The 17,167-nt window shown below is 40.4% G+C and overlaps 1 protein-coding gene across 5 annotated transcripts in view; it reads right to left on the bottom strand.

Annotated features, from left to right (window-relative positions):
* The window catches only part of LOC105249961 (colorectal mutant cancer protein), a 38,068-nt gene that overhangs the window by 17,292 nt on the left and 3,609 nt on the right, over positions 1-17,167 (bottom strand). For 2 of the 5 annotated variants that reach the window (XM_025408251.1, XM_011255782.2), the window contains exons 3-4: positions 8,408-8,631; positions 7,565-7,701 (exon numbers count right to left, since the gene is read on the bottom strand). In XM_025408251.1, the coding sequence (XP_025264036.1) occupies positions 7,565-7,701; positions 8,408-8,631 (361 nt within the window). Of the gene's footprint in view, positions 1-1,213; positions 1,388-7,564; positions 7,702-8,407; positions 8,632-11,282; positions 11,466-17,167 lie in introns of those variants that run through there. The other 3 variants (XM_025408250.1, XM_011255785.2, XM_011255784.2) reach the window with 3 other exon arrangements.

The raw sequence follows: 17,167 nt of genomic DNA, 5'->3' as shown, positions 1-17,167 counted from the left end.
GCTCTTTTGGCGGCATGCCAGTCGAGCAAAAGAGAGAATCCGCAGAAAAGCGAGCGAGCGATGCATCAGTCGTGATACGAATCTACTTTGAACATAGACTTGTATCGCGGCGGAGACTTTTGCTCGCTGAGGTCAATCTCAATTACGCCACAAAAAAATGAAGGAACGGTCATTAACGCGCGTTCGCTTGAGTACACGCATCGTAAAACGTTCAACGTTCTCGAATAATATCGCTTTTACTAGCGTCACGCTAAACTTTACACGCACGCAAGAAATATGTTATAATCTCTGTTACGCGAATCTTAAAGTATGCAGCAGACTCGCGAATCATCCCTCTGGTTTGGACACGGCCTGATAATGGTGTCTAGCGGCATCCAATCAAATTTATATAGCGTTTTATTTTTATATTTTAATTGTATGAAATTTTTTTCGCGCACGAGCCAGCAGCGACAATTGTCGCGCCCTTTAACTTTTGTAAATCAATGCTCGCGTTGAATAACGGTCGCGTTTCATTAGTACGGCAGTACCATTAATCGTGATTTCCTATCATCCTAATTAAACCGGCGAACTTACGCACGTGACTACTCAACTCCGGACGGTCGCTCGTAAATTTCACTCCGCCGAACGCGGGTGGGACATTGTAAGGGTTACGATTACTGCGTTGCAGGATTATGGATGTCGTAAAAGTCTCCGTGAACAATTTTTTATCTTTTTCTTTTTTCTCTTCTAAACCGACATTCTCGTTGAATAGCGCGGAGGGTGCGTAAAATCGATTCTGAAAAAGTTAATACGGCGAATAATACGAACGCGCAATTTAGGAATCTTTCGTTAAAAGAGGCCAGAGTAGCTTTACACGACGACTAGAATGTAGCGCGGCGGAAAAAGTTTGCGGCAAGTCGATTACGAAAGAGGAGAACCTACATATCTATACATCGACATATGTACGTAGGAAGGATGATGACGTTCGATACACGCTGGCGCGTTTCGCGTTAGTACCGTAATTGCTTTCGCATCGATTGTTCTTACGAGGTCATCCTGCAAGATAACTATGCTACGATTCTCGTGGCCCAGAAAAAAAAATTCCGCCTGCAAAATTATGCGATGCCCTTCTTCTCTCGATTTTACAAACGAGAAGACGAGTCGCGCGATCGATGTCTCGCGTCGACAGAGAATGACAAAAGTCAAAAGCTCGATTGTCGGAGGAGCGTCTTACGAGTATCAGTATCTTAGGCGCGGTATCCCCCTGTAATCCCGATCGATCTCTCGGTTCCGAGAGTTTAAAGCACGATCACTGTTCGCGTGGCCGACTCGTGGCAAACTCGCGAATCGACGGCGAATCCGAGAGGAGCGCATCGACGCGAACGATCGCCAAGACGTTCAGTGACAGACTGAACCGGACTACCGAACCACCGTACGCCGTACGGTTCTGGTTCTCTCCTATACGTATACACCCCGAAGGTGTTTGAGGAGGCGCCGGGGCCGAGGGCGACCGAGAGCCACCGAGCGCCGCCGATCCGGCTCGTTGCACCGAAAGCTCTCTGGCGGCTCTGCAGTTATCTATCCCCGCAACGCACTCGTTCACGGTGCATGATACCGTGCCGTTGTGGGTGGTACGGTAATGCAGTTGCCGCAAGTTTCGCGAAAGAAAGAGGGAGGATAATAAAGCGCCCGCTGACCCGTCCGCGTTAAACGCCGCGCGAAAACTCGGTTAACTCTCTGTGGAAGCCTAACTGCAAATTGTATCCCTTCGATGTGAGATGAGAATTTCTGACAAACTATCTCGTTATCTTATTCAAGAGCCAGATTTTTATCTTTATTCGCAGCAAAGATTACCGTCTTATCATCGATTCATTTGTACACATGTGCCATTTTCTATCGTAACATGCTATTGTGATAATTGCTACCGATAATTGAAATTCTCTTCGTTGAGTCTTAAATCTCTATCCATTAGGATTCGAGACAAGATAATATCGATAGTTTGATGAAACTAATCGAGACAGGATATACTCGTTGTCTTTACGAAAAGGCAGTTGCAAAGACAATAATGCCAAAATGCAGACGCAGCTGACACGCACACAATCCGAGAATCACGTACATGTGTTGTACATAATATTTTATGCACCTAAATAATTGTGTAAAATTATATTTATTTTGTCTATTGTATAATTTCCAACTTTATTAATATAAATGTTTTTATTATATTAAATAAGTTTTTTATATTATACATATTTGAGCTTTTTTTAGAAATCAATAATCTTTAGTCTTGATAGTATCTTGATAACTAAAAATCTTGACTAAATCTTAACTAAAAATTCTATCATAAATTTCGAAACAATATCAAAATTCTTGATTTCTCGTGCTTATTCCTACTGTCGATTGAATTGTGTGTGTGTGTGTTAAATTAGAATATAATAAAATATTCAAAAGTCCATCTACATCTCGTGTTTCATTTCATTCTTAATTAATCTAGATGTCTATTTTGATTCAATTTTCTCTCTTCCTTGTCCTCTTATTTTATCGCATGATTATTACCTTTCTGTTTACATATATTTAACGATGCTTAAGAATGATGTGATCCTAGAATGCGTTTAATAAAATGCCTATTAGCGATACATGTAACTTAGATTAAATATATAAAAAATGAATATTTATATATCTCATTTTAGTTTCCAGCTCTTTCATCTCTGCGTTGAATAGAGAATACCGTATTCAACGATAAAGCCGCCGTATCGATTGCGCGTCGCTCCGAGACAGCGAAAACCGCGCAAGCTTTGTTTGTTCGGCGAGGAGATTCGAGATGGAACGGTTAAGATAAAACGCGTCCATTAAGTCTTGAGAACGGATGGCCTTTAAGGTGAGAAGCGACAAGAACCCGCGGCTGACATAATCACGGGGGTAGGAGAGAACGTGACTATTACTCGCGCGCGGCTACGAGCCGCGAGAAGATTACTGTATAGCGGTTAAACCGAATAGCGACACTTAAGTAGAAATTATTAGATCACCGCAAGCCCCTCCTCTCCGGATCCTCCTTTTTTCGTGTAACTCGTTAGAACGCACGTCGCGTGCGGGGAAAAACGTCCCGTTGCGGTATCGTTCGTTCTTGCGACAGTGTTTCACGCTAACATCCGCGACAAACTATCTCATCATGCAGTCTCGTAACTGCAAAAGTCATTAATCTTTGACGCAATTATAATGATATAATCGTAAAATTCAACGCGAATCGGAAAATATAAATATAACGCGATTAAACATCTCCACACTTTTCTATCAAAGGGGATGCCTACTTAAATCTTGTTAAAAAAATTCCCTGAAAATTTTCTCATCCTACAAGTATTTTTATTTAAAATTCCAGGTTAGTATTTAACAAATTTTTTGATGCAATTTTCTAAAATGAGACTTTTTATTATGCGCGTTTTCTGCTTTATATATATTGTATGAAAGTAAAACGTAGAGCCACTAAAGTTCTAATAATAAATATTGAATTTTCAAATATAAATTTAAAAAATTGAGTAGCATTGTGAGATATTTTTCACTCGCACTTCATTTTTATTTTCTTATTTTCTAAACAATACAATATTGGCATATTTAATATTTTGTTACGACACACTGAATATATAGAAACTTATATATTTATAATTTTAAATACATAATTCAAAACTGACTTATCGATGAATTGCCGATTGCTTAAAATTAAGTGCAAATTATTAAAAAGAAAATTTTTTTTTAATTTCCCGAGTCTCAATGAAATTCTGCAAGAATTCCTTGATTTTTCCAGATACGAAATTTCTCCCTGAGAATTCTAGATTTTCCATAATTTCTAGGAAATAGATACCCTGTATGCGCGCTACTATGAGAGCGAGATGAAAAGATCAAAGAGAGGCGAAGATGAGAATGCGGGGAGAAAAGATGGACCGAAAGTGAGAGCGCAAAAAACGCTGCGCGATTGTATTAGTGTAATTATGTGGGCGAGACGGCCTGGGTGCGGCTTCTTAATTAACTTCGCTAATTTCTCGATTAACGCGCGACGTTCCTTCCGCGAGAAGGGGAGATGGGAAAAGGGAGGAGGGTCGGAGGCGACGACAACGATGGCTTCCCGTAAAGAGGGTTTGCCGGCTTTGCAGTCCCTAGGCATTGCCGTCTACGTGTCCGTCTTCGCCTTTGTATTCGAACAAATACGAACCCGTCGATTTTCAATCTCCCGAGCCACATTCGCGTTTATACGCGAGCCACGCGATTATGGATGTCGACACGCCAAACGGAGCGTGATGTCTGAAATATGCCGTGCGATGGCGAACAAGATATTTATAATTAACAGCATAATTTTCTGCGTACGATTATCTTACGCGAATATTTTTACAGTCTTATAGAGACGGCTGTATACGGGGAAAATATTGCAGTAAAAATTACAATATAATTTTCGTAATTAGAATATATAATATATAAGAGAAAACATACGATATTTATATCACATATACGACATTTGCATTCAATAATATTTTATATGCGTATTATATTTTATATGAGAATAATTATTCAAATATTTTAATGCACAAGCAAGTAACAAATATCTTAATTTACAACAAATATTGTAAGAGATTTGTACTGTAAAATTTTCTCCGTAACTACGCTGTTTCTTTGTCCACTATATAAAAATTATAAACTGGATTGCGCAATATGTAACAACTAAAAATCGCAAACTATAATTCTCTAAATTCTTATTATTAATTCTTTCCTCCACGAGATACTTATATGTTTTTTCCCTCTTGTCCGAAATATAAATTTTCCAGGGAGATTTCTAGATTTTTTTCTTTGCTCTCACGCAAAGCCCACCTCGCACCTGTTGACGCAATTTCAACCCGTCTTACGGTACTATTACGGCATAGCGTTTATTGCGTCACGCGAGCACTATCACGAGAATTCATAGGGTGACTCGACGAGAGCACGAGGAGGAGACGACGAGAAGGTATGAAATTCTCGCGACCGACGACGTCGAAGAGGACGGAAGTAAATATCCTCGGGAAAAAGGATGTGGGCGTCGCAATGGGAAATAACGATCGGCCGCCCTAGAAAAACATCGTCCTTCGCAGGACGATATTTCCCATCGTTCGAGACGAGACGGATTATCGTGCGCTCGGATCTGCTCGCGTCACAGTTGTTCGAGGGAAAAATTACGGAATCTTATTACGCGACCGTTATTACTTTATGCGGGACCTCGGCTTCATTTTTATGGGACCGACGCTTGGGCCTCGCATCTTTCTTTATACGCTCTGATAATAATCTGTCCTCCCGTAGAATCGTCGGCATCGCGACTATACGTCGTCGTCTCGCTTTCTTCTTCCTTTTTACGAGCACTTTGTTACAATTAGAGAATGTTAACAGCACTTTCGGACATCGCACAACGGCCGGTCGTAAAATTGTCACAGTTAAATGTCTTGCCTCGCAATAGTGAGGCAAGGGTTGATAAGAATCTAAACGCGGTTGTCTAAAATTATTATATTCTTTTATTTTTACTATAAATAAGTTCTAAAAAAAACTAAATTTCCTCAAATTTTTTCTCAAGTCCTCTTAGCGTGTCGCTCTTACTTTATTTCATTTGATTCTAATAGCACTTTACCCTTACTTTAATGACAGTGTGCAGAGAAAGAGAGAGAAAGAGAGATAAAGGAGATAATCCTTTGAATCATAATGATAACTCACGCATACGAGACATCTTGCAAACGTTTAGGGTAGTCTGCACTTTTCCACAAAGTACAGTCTGAATCTCTACCAAGCATCTCGCAGCTCGGTAAATACGAATTAATCTTGTACGTATCCAAATATCTAATGTTAGCGTATCGCCCCGTCGCGCGATAAGTCACCTCCAACAATTTCCATGCGGGAGTAATAAAGGGAGTTACCGTCGCTATTATATTTAGTTCGATATATATTTCTCTGTCTCTCTCTCTCTCTTTCTTTCTTTCTGACTTCTCTACCCCATTTCTATGGAAATTCCCGTTGCATGCGAAAACTGCTCCCTGCATAGTCGAATTTGAATACGGCCTAAGGCGCATCGTACTTGCGTTTTCCTAAGAAACGGATATCTACCATGAGGCATCGCGAAAATCTCTAAAAAAAAACATCAACCGACAAGTTGTCCAGCCAAGTTTCTTTTAAAAACCAAATGCGTACGCGTTGAATGAAATATTCATTTCACCTAAATACGTAGAAAGAGTTATATTTTTCTCTCTACGCATATATTCGCTCCATAAATAGCATTCTAATAAATTCCTTTAACAAATTCTTGCGCTTTCTTTGCGCACGGCCCAACATTCTCAAGAACAGTCAAAATATACTGCAGCTTCTTCTCGCTTTTCCGATGCAGTAATGCAGACTAATAATAGTCATTTATAGACAATAAATGCGCGCGTTTCTTTTTCCTCCCTCGGTTCTCCTATTTCCATTCTTAGAAGAAATGAAGGTTCTCTCGCGAGAAATCACGATAACTTTGGGATTCGATCAGCGAATGTATTTCTTTTTTTTCTCTGACGCGTGGCTCTTAAAACGAGACTGAAAGTTTGCGATTCGATCGCGAATCGTCCATGAAACGCCCTCGAGAAATGAGAATTTTGTCGTTGTAGCAATTCGAAAGTGAGAGCTCGCTAATAAAATATATTAAAAATGTGCGTCTTGAACATAAACGCAAAAATTCGATCGAGATTTAATTATTCCATTGCAAAGTTAATATTTACTTGATTATGAAATAATTATAAATTTTTCGCAAATAATTAGTGTTAATACGAGGCTTTAAAACCCTTTTAAATTCAAATCGATTATACACTATAACGCGATAAATTTAAAAAGAGAACATATACATAAGTGAGACGTCCGGCATTAATTTACATACCTCGTAATTCGATACCGAATCTGCCGATCGGAACCGGGGAAAGCAAAGAACGCGCAGAAATTGCACGTCTTGCCATCTTCCTCGATGGCACGCCTCGGTGGAATCGGTGGTTAATTGCGGCTGACAAAGAAATTCTCAGGCGCGAACCCTGAGATACGAAGAGGGAAATGATGAAGAACCGCGAAAGATGGAGGAGTTAGGCGAACGTGCGCTCTAGCACGAAGATTATCGGCATGCAAAGACAATTTGCCTTGGATAATTGCGCGTCTCGTTGACTTTTCATCAACGCGAATATTGCATCAACAAGCGGGGAAAATCTCAAAGTTTCATCGCTCGATATACAATTTTTTTCAGATTCGAATATCTTCAAATATTGCCGGCACTTCTCTCAGCGATCTTCTCCCTTCTCTTTCCTTTTTCAGCTTCGCGTCATTTATTACGCGTTGCGTAAACAAAACGCACGTTTCGTACATTTTTTCCGCGTCGATACGCGCAAACATAATAAACTCCATAAGAGTTTCGAACAAACAAGAGATATAGGTGTCAAGAGATTAACCGACAGCCGTGCAAAATATATATATATATATATATATACGAATGAATTTCGAACGAGAGAGGACTACCAAAGATACAAATATCAACAGTCGTTCCAATGGAGATAAATGATCGCGAAATGATTACCTTATTCGCGAGATCCAGCATATTTCCGGTTCCACCGGCGGCCGCCTCCACCAGCTTCTGAAGGCTATGAGGTTCCGGCGACAAATCACGGGCACCGCTGTCAAATTCCCAACTTTCATGTCGTCCCGACACGGTTCCTGAAATAGAAATTACGCGCATATCAGTACGGCAAAGTCTTTCATTTAGCGTCGAGAAATATGAGCAAACACGATCAAAGTGACTAAACGAATGCGTTCCTTTGAAATCTTTGACGATAAATAAAGAAAAGGAAGAAATGCCCAAGGTCTCTATAATTTATATCCAACAGCGCCAAAAATTTTCATCGATAAGCAAAACAATCAGACATTTCATTTTCTTCTTCTCGAGTCACGCGTAATGAGAATTTGCGTCTGCCGGCGACGGCGATTGTACGCGAGAAATGGAAACGCCTGGCGCAATATCTCAGGTTGCCATTTCCAATTCATTCATCGATCTCGCGATATTCTATTCGGTTACACGCGATCGGAATATTACAAATGCTACGCCATGTTTCCGCGATCATCCCGCATTCATTGTTCCATCGATCATCAATCTCGAGCAAATAGCTTGCTCATGCACCCTGACACGCGACATGCGCGAGATATAGCTTGCGTATAATATCCGTTACGGAATATTCCACGGTATATACACTTTGTATATTGTGATAAGCGAACGTGACATTTATATTCCCAGAGTCAGCGAGAGCGAGGATATAAATGGTACTTGTTACTTTTCGCGAAATTTCCGTTCTTCGCGCGCGCGCCGAGAGATTTATTATCGCAAACTGGAAGGTCGCGCAAGTTCCAACGATACGATAATTCTTACCGAGACTGTTGTCGCTGCTGGTGGGCAGGTATTCCGGCGTGTGATGCGGACTACTCCGCCGTTTGCCGGTCCGGAGCGCCTCGATTTCCGGCCTTAGGGCCAGACGTCGTCTAAGGAACTCTTGATAGGAAATGCGACCCTGCTCGTCCGCGCCCAATTCCCTCATCAATTCCTCCACCGAATTCTCGAGGTTCAATTCCCGGCATACCGTCAATAGGTCCTGGCTGAAAGTTCACGAGATCGGGTCATTAAGAATATTTTGTCGTCGGGAAACGCGAATCGGAGGCGCGAGTTATAAAATGCATCAAAAATAGAGGACGGAGTTTGATTATCGAATCAAAAATGAAACCATCCACCATTTTATCAAAAGTACGTACGTCGAAGAGTCGATTTTAGAGAAATTCTTCGTGGCTGGCGTGATCGCGCGGAGTTTCGACCGTTTAACGCGAATCGCAAATAACAAACCGTCGCATGTTGAGCGAAATGTGTATTACGAAGACTAAGTACTCTCTTCCTAATGAATAATTCATCTCGTGAATAATTCATACGTCAAACCGAGGTATGGCGCGGGAAGATGAGGCACGAAACAGTTAAAAGTGGAAAGGCACCGCAGCGTTCGCCGCGGGTATACAATTGTCTCGTATCGATAGGACGCATATAACGAATCTATCCGAGGGAGAGTATATATTTTATTAATATATAATCCATTATGTAGGTGCGTTGCACCTCTCGCGGGCCACCATCATCCGATCGTCCGACGTGTACACAGCAAACGGATCTCCGACGAGACCGCTCTGTCCCGAGAAGCGTTCTCTAAGGCGCTCTCTCGTTTTAACGATACCGTCGAGATTTATGTAATTAAAAGGGACGGCCGCGGGCGCTTGTCATATCATCCGCGCGATCGCTCCTCCGTCCATTACGGTTACGTTGCTCAAAATAATTGTCTAACCGACTGGAAGGTCGAGAGCAGGCCCGTCACTCTTGATTATCGGTCACGTCGCGTCGCGACGCAGCCAGGAGCAACGCGGAGCGGCGCGATTCGCGTCACGCGAGCCGAATTCGCGGCGGGCCGTTCCGTTGCCATCCAGTGGCGCTAGGTCGACGGGACAAAATTAAAGATTCATCAGTTACAGAGCCGTCTACCACCGTCACGGTGAGATATCCCCGGAAAATCGTTAAACCAGCCGGCCCCGTGATTTCGTTCCTCGCGCGTCTAGACGTAAAAATTGCAGCCGATTCACGCCATTTGGAAAATTACAAGCTCGCCAATTATTTATTCAGCGTCCACTCAAATCTTGCAAATAATTCCCTCGTCTTTCACGTATTTTTATTCAAAATTCCAAAAGAGAATAATTTAAAGATTTTTGTGGCGCAACTTTTTGTCACATGCGGTTTCTAATGCTTTGCACTCGTATAATAAAGGAAAAACAGAGCCACTTGAGTTTTAAAAAACACAATATAATAAGAAGAATATGTGCTGCATATTCAATATTTTGTTGAAACATTGAATGTATAAGGAAATAGATGTATAATTATACTTTAAATACATGCACATATCAATTTTGTTTATCGGTGGATTTCACAATTTATAATAAAAGAACAAAATTATCAAAGCAAAATTTTTTAATTTCCTGATTCTTAATAAAATGAGAATGCCCCAAATTTTTTTAAATACGCATACAGAGAATTTCAATTTTTCCACGTTTTTCCAGAAGGTAAATATTTTGCTATTATAATCTGGATATCGACACTAAGGAGATAATAATTGATATTGATATTTATCGAGTGTCGAATATTATTATAAATGAATTAAAAGACTTTGAGTATATTTCAAATATGTTTTTATGCCAACGGATTTTAAATTAATTTCTTTTACAGAGGATCATCTACAATATACCTAATTTCCATAAATTTCCTCTTCTCTTTTTACAAATATCATACATGTATATTCGTGAAACGTCAATTATATCGGGGCCAATTCTGAGGTCAGGAGCCCGAGGTATCCATCTCTATCATTCTCATCGAAACAATGGCGTCGCCGGTTTAGGGACGACCATCGAGAATTAAACGTCACGCATTAATTAAGTTCCCTCCTCGCACGCCGCCGCGACGTCCATCGCGTGCGATATTAATGGATTACGTATATAGCATCGTCGTCGGCGCAAGCTCGCTTCCGGCTATATAAACGCTTCGTCCTGCAACGGAGGCTGCATCGGAAATTTAATTGATACTCGCGAGCGTTGTACTCGAGCGTTTCACGCAATTGATGCGCACGATTATGTCAGCGAGTTTTATCGACCGAATAGTTAATTTTCATTAAAGTTAGATTATAGTTATATATACGTTTTACAATCCTTTCCAAGGAATTCCAGCTACTCTAGCGGTATAAAAAAATTGATGATTTTTAGAATCTTCTTTTTTATAAATATTAGAAATTAGTCCTTTTGACCCCACATCGTCATTTTTGAATACGCAAGGAGAGACTAATATTGAACTAAAAAAAATTTAATGTTCAAGATTAACAAATTCTGAAACGTTTAAACGTTAATTAAGCATATGTAAAACGCCAAAAAGATAAATTTTAATATTTTTCAAAAAAAGTTTCTAAAACTCATAAATTGTTAACATTTATATTAGACTAGATAAATAATAATATTTCAACGTTAATATCGATAGAATTTTTAATCGATCGAACAATTGACTTTGTCACATTGTTAAATAAAGATATGTCTTCTAAATAAATTAATTCTTATCGTGATTTTTGATGCGACGAGGTTTTTTAAGATACTCGTCGCGAAATAATTCTGCGCCGGTTGCGTTTATTAATAGATGAAGAGACAGAGCGCGATTTTAGGATTATACTCTCGTATAGTACCGTCGTAGAAACACTCCGCGATGTCCGTGTCTATGTCGGGACAGTCTCTCCACAGTTCTAGTTTCCCAAGGTTTGAGCGACTGCATCTTGCCTCGTTCTTCACCGTTCGTCGTTTTTCTTGCACGCGCCACCGACAACCATTCGCTTCAAATTTACTTTGAGTTAACGCCACGACCGTTCGCTTCAAATTCACTTTACGATAGACTCTTCGTTTATGATGCGCAAGCGAGCTAAATGACGAGACATACAGAATATGCACAAGTATAAAAAGAGTCAAAGATTCTCTCGTATCAATTTTGCAATCATTAGTCATATTTTTCTCGAAAGCAGAAATAAAAATAAAAATATTTTACTCCACATTATCGATTTAATCATTTTCTTGTCAGTCATGTCGCAATTTCAAACAACTTTTACATCATCGTAAGACGCAATAAGTATACCTCTATTAGACTTCGAATCAAAGAATGTACAATTTTTATAGATTTTTAGATATCTTCTAGAAGATATTTAAAATACAATCTAAAAAAATAAAAATGCAAAATCTCTTCCTCTCGTGATAAAGTTTAATCAGCACTTTTCAAAACTAAGCGTTACTTAAAATTAAATCATCAATTTTTTATAATTATCAGAGAGAGAAAGAGAGCGAAGAGATGGCTCCGTCCTTAAGCAATTTCCAAGTTATTAAAATTTAATTAGACCACGCGGAGAGAATCTTAACGAAGATTATCACGTCTGGAAACGGATCGCGCGAGCGACGTCGCGATGCCGACGACGCGTCGAACGTCACTGCGAGTAGACGCCTTTCGCGCTGCGGTTCGAGAGGCGAAGCGAAAAAAAAATCTGTTCATATATCGTTGTCGGCGTGAAAAACAAATGCAACTTAATCCCACCGCATGTCACTCTCGTCCAGTTGCGTTCCATTCGCAGCATCGCGCGTGCGGTTTAACGCCAGACACGCGAGTTTATTTTAAATGCATATATATGCGTCGCTCTTTCTTTCTGTCTTTTTCTCTCTCTATCTGTTTCTTCGCGGGTCACCTTTCCCATGAAGAAACCGTTTGTTCGCTAGTCGGAATGAGCGACGATTATTACGACAGCGAGAGAAAAGCTTATAAATATTTCATTAGTCTTTTTATTAAGGCTTTTTATTACGTTTTTTTCCTGCAATATTTTAATTAAAATTTATTCTCGACACGCACACGCAAATTTTCTATTTCTAATTTTTCTAAAATTAAAGATATATATTTCCATTATTGTTTTTCGTTACTTTTTAATTAATTTTTTACTTATAATTATACATGAATAACTCCTTCTAATATGCCATTATTTAAAATAATTGTTGGATTAAAAACTGTTGAATGAACGATTATTGCAACAACGAGAATCTTATAAATACCTTGTACTTTACTTGAATCATCCATCTATACGACTCTCTAAATTTAGCTTTGCTTTTCTGCAAATATAATTGATTATTTATCATTTCTCTTTCCTGCAATTTTTATGACTAAATCCTCTCTTCCTTTCTATTTAATATTTTGCAAAGATATTTTTTAATAATTACGAGTCGAAAAATATCGAGAGCGTCGAATAATTATTCAACGCTCGCGGTCTTTATTCTCCATCGCGACGCATAACGTATTAATTTATTCGAGCGTTATCTGGAAATAAATGTAAAACACTCGATCGCGAAGCACACGGCGCACACAAGTTGTGTATTTACACGGCAGCAATTAAACGGCACTTGAACGCCGCTTGCATGGCGAGTGCAATAAATGTGCCGCCACGTGAGAAACGATTACGTCGTAATACGTGGTTTATCATCGGCGTCCGTGTATTTATTCGCTGGATGAGAAAAGTGAATTTAACGGCTTATTTAATTTCTGCTCGCAGTATTACGCGGACCCACGCGAGGCGTCGAGTTACGCAAGTGCCCTGCCCTCTGTTTCCCTTTACTATATTTTACGATTCGATCGATTGGATTAATTTTCGCACGATTAATCTTTCTCTCTTTGCGTTCAATGTTTCGGAGCCGAATAAGCTGCCGAATCAAACGCATATACATGTATGTACCTGTATATCCATATTTGGAACGCCAAGGAAATTACGGAGCGGAGATGAGAGGAAAATGTGAAAGCTGCGATTCGCGCGCGACGCGGATGGATGGATTGAAATTATCAGCCGAGGACGCCGTCGAGAGGATTTTCCAGGCCTTGAAGAAAATTCCGAGGGAATACACGAGGAGTTTGTGTCGATATTGGACGTGGCGCGCGCGCGATTGGATCAAAACTCAATTTTGCCTCGACCTGTAACGCGGTGATCTCGTTACAGTCCTTTCCCGTTTTCCGATCCAGCGAATTCTCTCTCTCTCTCTCTCTCTCTACTTTTAATCATAGCTCGTGAAACAGTGCGTATGTATGTAGAAAGAAAAAGAGAAAAAGAGAAAGAGAAAAAGAATTGACCCGAAAAAGCACCAAGCAAAAGAATTCAGAAAAATATCAAAGAGACGGAAAATGTAGGAATGATACATCTTTGTAAAGTTAGCATTCCGCTATAGAATTTCAATGCGATTGATAAAGAATTGAAAAGAAATTCTCTTTTCTGCGCTAAGAATTTCAAGTTATCCAGTTTTGAGATTCGCGACAAACTGTATTGTCGGAGAAAACGAGTCCTACGCCAGATTTAAAAAGCAGACACGCAATACTCTACGCAACGGACCAGTAAGTGACATACATTGTTGAGAGATGTGAAACCTATGCTACACAATACCATGGCCAAGATCTTTCTCCCACGTTAAAATGTTACTTCTCAAACCTGATTGTACCGATACGAGATCATTGTTCCAGAGACTTGTGTGAGATTTGCAGAAAAAACTTTCTACGCGCGTGAGAATCGCGATTAGATTCCTATTACATCGTGTCCCTCTTTGGCATTTCTCCGAAAAAAGGACTTCTCGCAACCTTTATATCCAAGTCTTCCGACATTGAAATTACGTAAAAGAAGAAAGACGGATGGTACCATTATTAAATTTTGTCTTTCGAATTTATACAGTAAAGTCTTGATAGAAATAAAGTTAAAAATAAAGAGATAGAGACGAGAAGAATATCAAAAAAGAAAAATAATTGTTTTTTTACAACGCGCGAAAAAAACGATACAAAAGATATATAATATCGACGAAAAACAAGCGGAAAAGAAACCGGCGAGAAAAATTCGCAACATCGAACAGCGCAATGTCATTGTTAGAGTATCTCGCCGTATTTCGTATCGAGAGCGCGATCCCTCAAAGTCTGTTGTATAAAAAGAGCCTTATACCACCTTATAAAGGGCTAATCCGCCCTTTCGGAAAGATGCGAGCTCTCGCCTCTCGTCGAGTACCGTCCCGCGGGCGCTATTAAAAACAAAACGAGAAAAAGCAGATAAAAAAAAGGAGAGAGAAAGAGAGACGCGGAAAAAGAAAAGCTGCAAGCGATGGAGCAGCAGAGGGGAAAGAGGAAAGAGGAACCTGACGCTGGTTTTTAACGACGAGAAGGTTCTTCTCGCTCTTGAACGAATCCGCCCGCAGCACTCCATCTCCTCTTTTTAACGACCATCTCTTTGTCAGCGCTCTCTGTCCCTCGAGAGGTTTAGATTTCGCGATAATTAGCGAGGAATCGTGTTACTCCGATTACGAGGTTGTCGCGACACCGGACCTTCGCATGTCGTCGATTTTAAAACTGTCTGGTTGAAACTGTCTGGTTGAAACCGCGTGGTTAAAAATACAATCTTCTCTTATATGATGGAATTTTGCAAGAATCCAGAGATCTCACACGCCAGAGAGAGAAGTTTACGGCCGTCAATTTTAGCGTCGCGATCACCGATAATGCAGTTAATCTCGGAATTTGACTGATGTTAATAATTCACACCGGCGACGAGAGATGTGAGACCTTGACGTCGCCAGTTATGATATTGGCGTATCGATCGCCAAGATTCATCAAATTTATAGTGGCTCCGAAAATATATTCAGAGTTTAACGTTTAACGAAGGTCTGCTCTGTCGCGCTCGTTAGTTTTTATTCCGAGAAAAAAATATCCATAAATGGCGAGATGCAATGTCATTGAAAAAAAAAAAAAAAAAAAAAACATGTTCTCGTCACTTTACGCACATACAAATTTTCCACGATCGTTATCGTAATTATGTATCACATTAATCTATTAAATTAGCAAGTAAAAATTCTCCTACATTATCTTCATTTAGCCTTCAGTCTCAAGGAGAAGCGTGAGAAAAGCAAAGATTCTACGAACAATCGTCGATGACGCGTCGACAAAACGAGAATTTTCCGTGGCAAATATATTCTTCCCTCCTGGTCAGAAGGAAAGAAGCGTAAATAACGATAACTGGTCGGGACGATTTCGAGATTTATCGCGGCAGAGTCGAACCGTGAGGCGAGATAAACGAGGCTACGAGAGCAAGCTTGTCCGCGTGTAACGAAATTACGAGTGCGGATCGCGCGTAAAAATGGCCGGCCGTGGAAATGGTTTCGCCGCAAAATGCGCCGCTATCCGAGGATTGGCGATCGATCAATTTTCACGCAGGATGCGCGGACGGAAAAAAAGAATCCAAAAAGTAAATAGTAACATATTGGCTAACTTTTTAATATAATAACGTCTTTATCGTTGTCCCCCTCCGGCTCTCTCTTATATGATTTGTCTCTGCTCCTTCTGTAAAGTAAATTGAGTAAACGATACGGGTAAACGAGAATAGCTTTTTTTGGAGTCGAGATATCGATTCCAGCGAGCGCAATATTTCTTTCAGAAGACTGTCGCAAAAATTTCCTCCCGCTATATTTACCCGCCATGTCGCATACAAATCCAGGTAAGTCACCCGTTGCATCTTTTATCCGGTCAGATATCGCAGTCAAGGAAATTTGATAATTGTCGCGAAAATGTCCCGTTATAAATCATTTATCGAATCTAATTTTCGTACAATATTTCGAAATGACAAGTTGAACATTAGTAATACTTACGATATTATTTTTTTGCAAAGCTAGTATTTCTCTGTACAACGACGCAATTAAATTTTTCACAAACTTTTTCGGAATCGATTCATTATTTCATATCGAGTGAAACTTGCCTCCGGAGATTCCTCTCGTGATAAAAGAGCCATTCGAAGGAAGAGAATTGTTATTCATAAAAAAAAGAAATATATGACATCGGAAATTTATTCGTAAAGTGAATAGTCGACAGAGAAAAACTAAGACGGTGGAAAGATAAAAAAGATATCGAGGAACGGAGCCACGTGGATTTTGCCGGAGCAACGATGGAAAACTCGCTTCTTTATTCCTTCGCATTATATTCCATACCGAAATTTTACGTTTACTACGTTCGCGTTCGTTCACGGAAATCTGTTGCATTACGGGGGTGGATGCAGCCCGTATTCGTCGCGCGCGAACCGATTGTATTTTACGCGATAGTAGAAAGGTATAGCCGCGGGGGAGAAGAGGAACAGAGACAATAAAGGAGGGTATGATCGGTGGACGGGGGATCGGAGGGGGAGGAGAGAGAAACGAAAGGGGCGAGAGAGAAAAGCCGATAAACGAGTCTGCAAACGCAGGCTGCGCGCGAAGGAGTAGTCGTATAACCGAAACGAAGAGGGAGAGAAGACGAAAGAACCCGATCGCGGTTGTAGTGTGACTCACTTGCCATAAAACGCGGAAGGAGACAGAGGGAGCAGGGGAAATCAGCCCTCCGTTCGCTCGGGGCCAACCCTCGGAATATCATCGAGGGTCTGCATCGACGAAATCGACCTTCCTTTCCCTTTTGTTATCAGTCCGAGAAACACACAATCTCTTTTCGCGGTCGCCTTGCGTGAAACGCCAAGCTGTATTCTAGAAAATCAGGTCATCGAAGTTC

The sequence above is a fragment of the Camponotus floridanus genome, unplaced genomic scaffold (genome assembly GCF_003227725.1).
Source record: "Camponotus floridanus strain SB8 unplaced genomic scaffold, Cflo_v7.5 scaffold20, whole genome shotgun sequence".
NCBI lineage: Eukaryota > Metazoa > Arthropoda > Insecta > Hymenoptera > Formicidae > Camponotus > Camponotus floridanus.
Note: the sequence above shows the minus strand (reverse complement) of the source record. Positions and strands in the feature narration are given on the sequence as shown.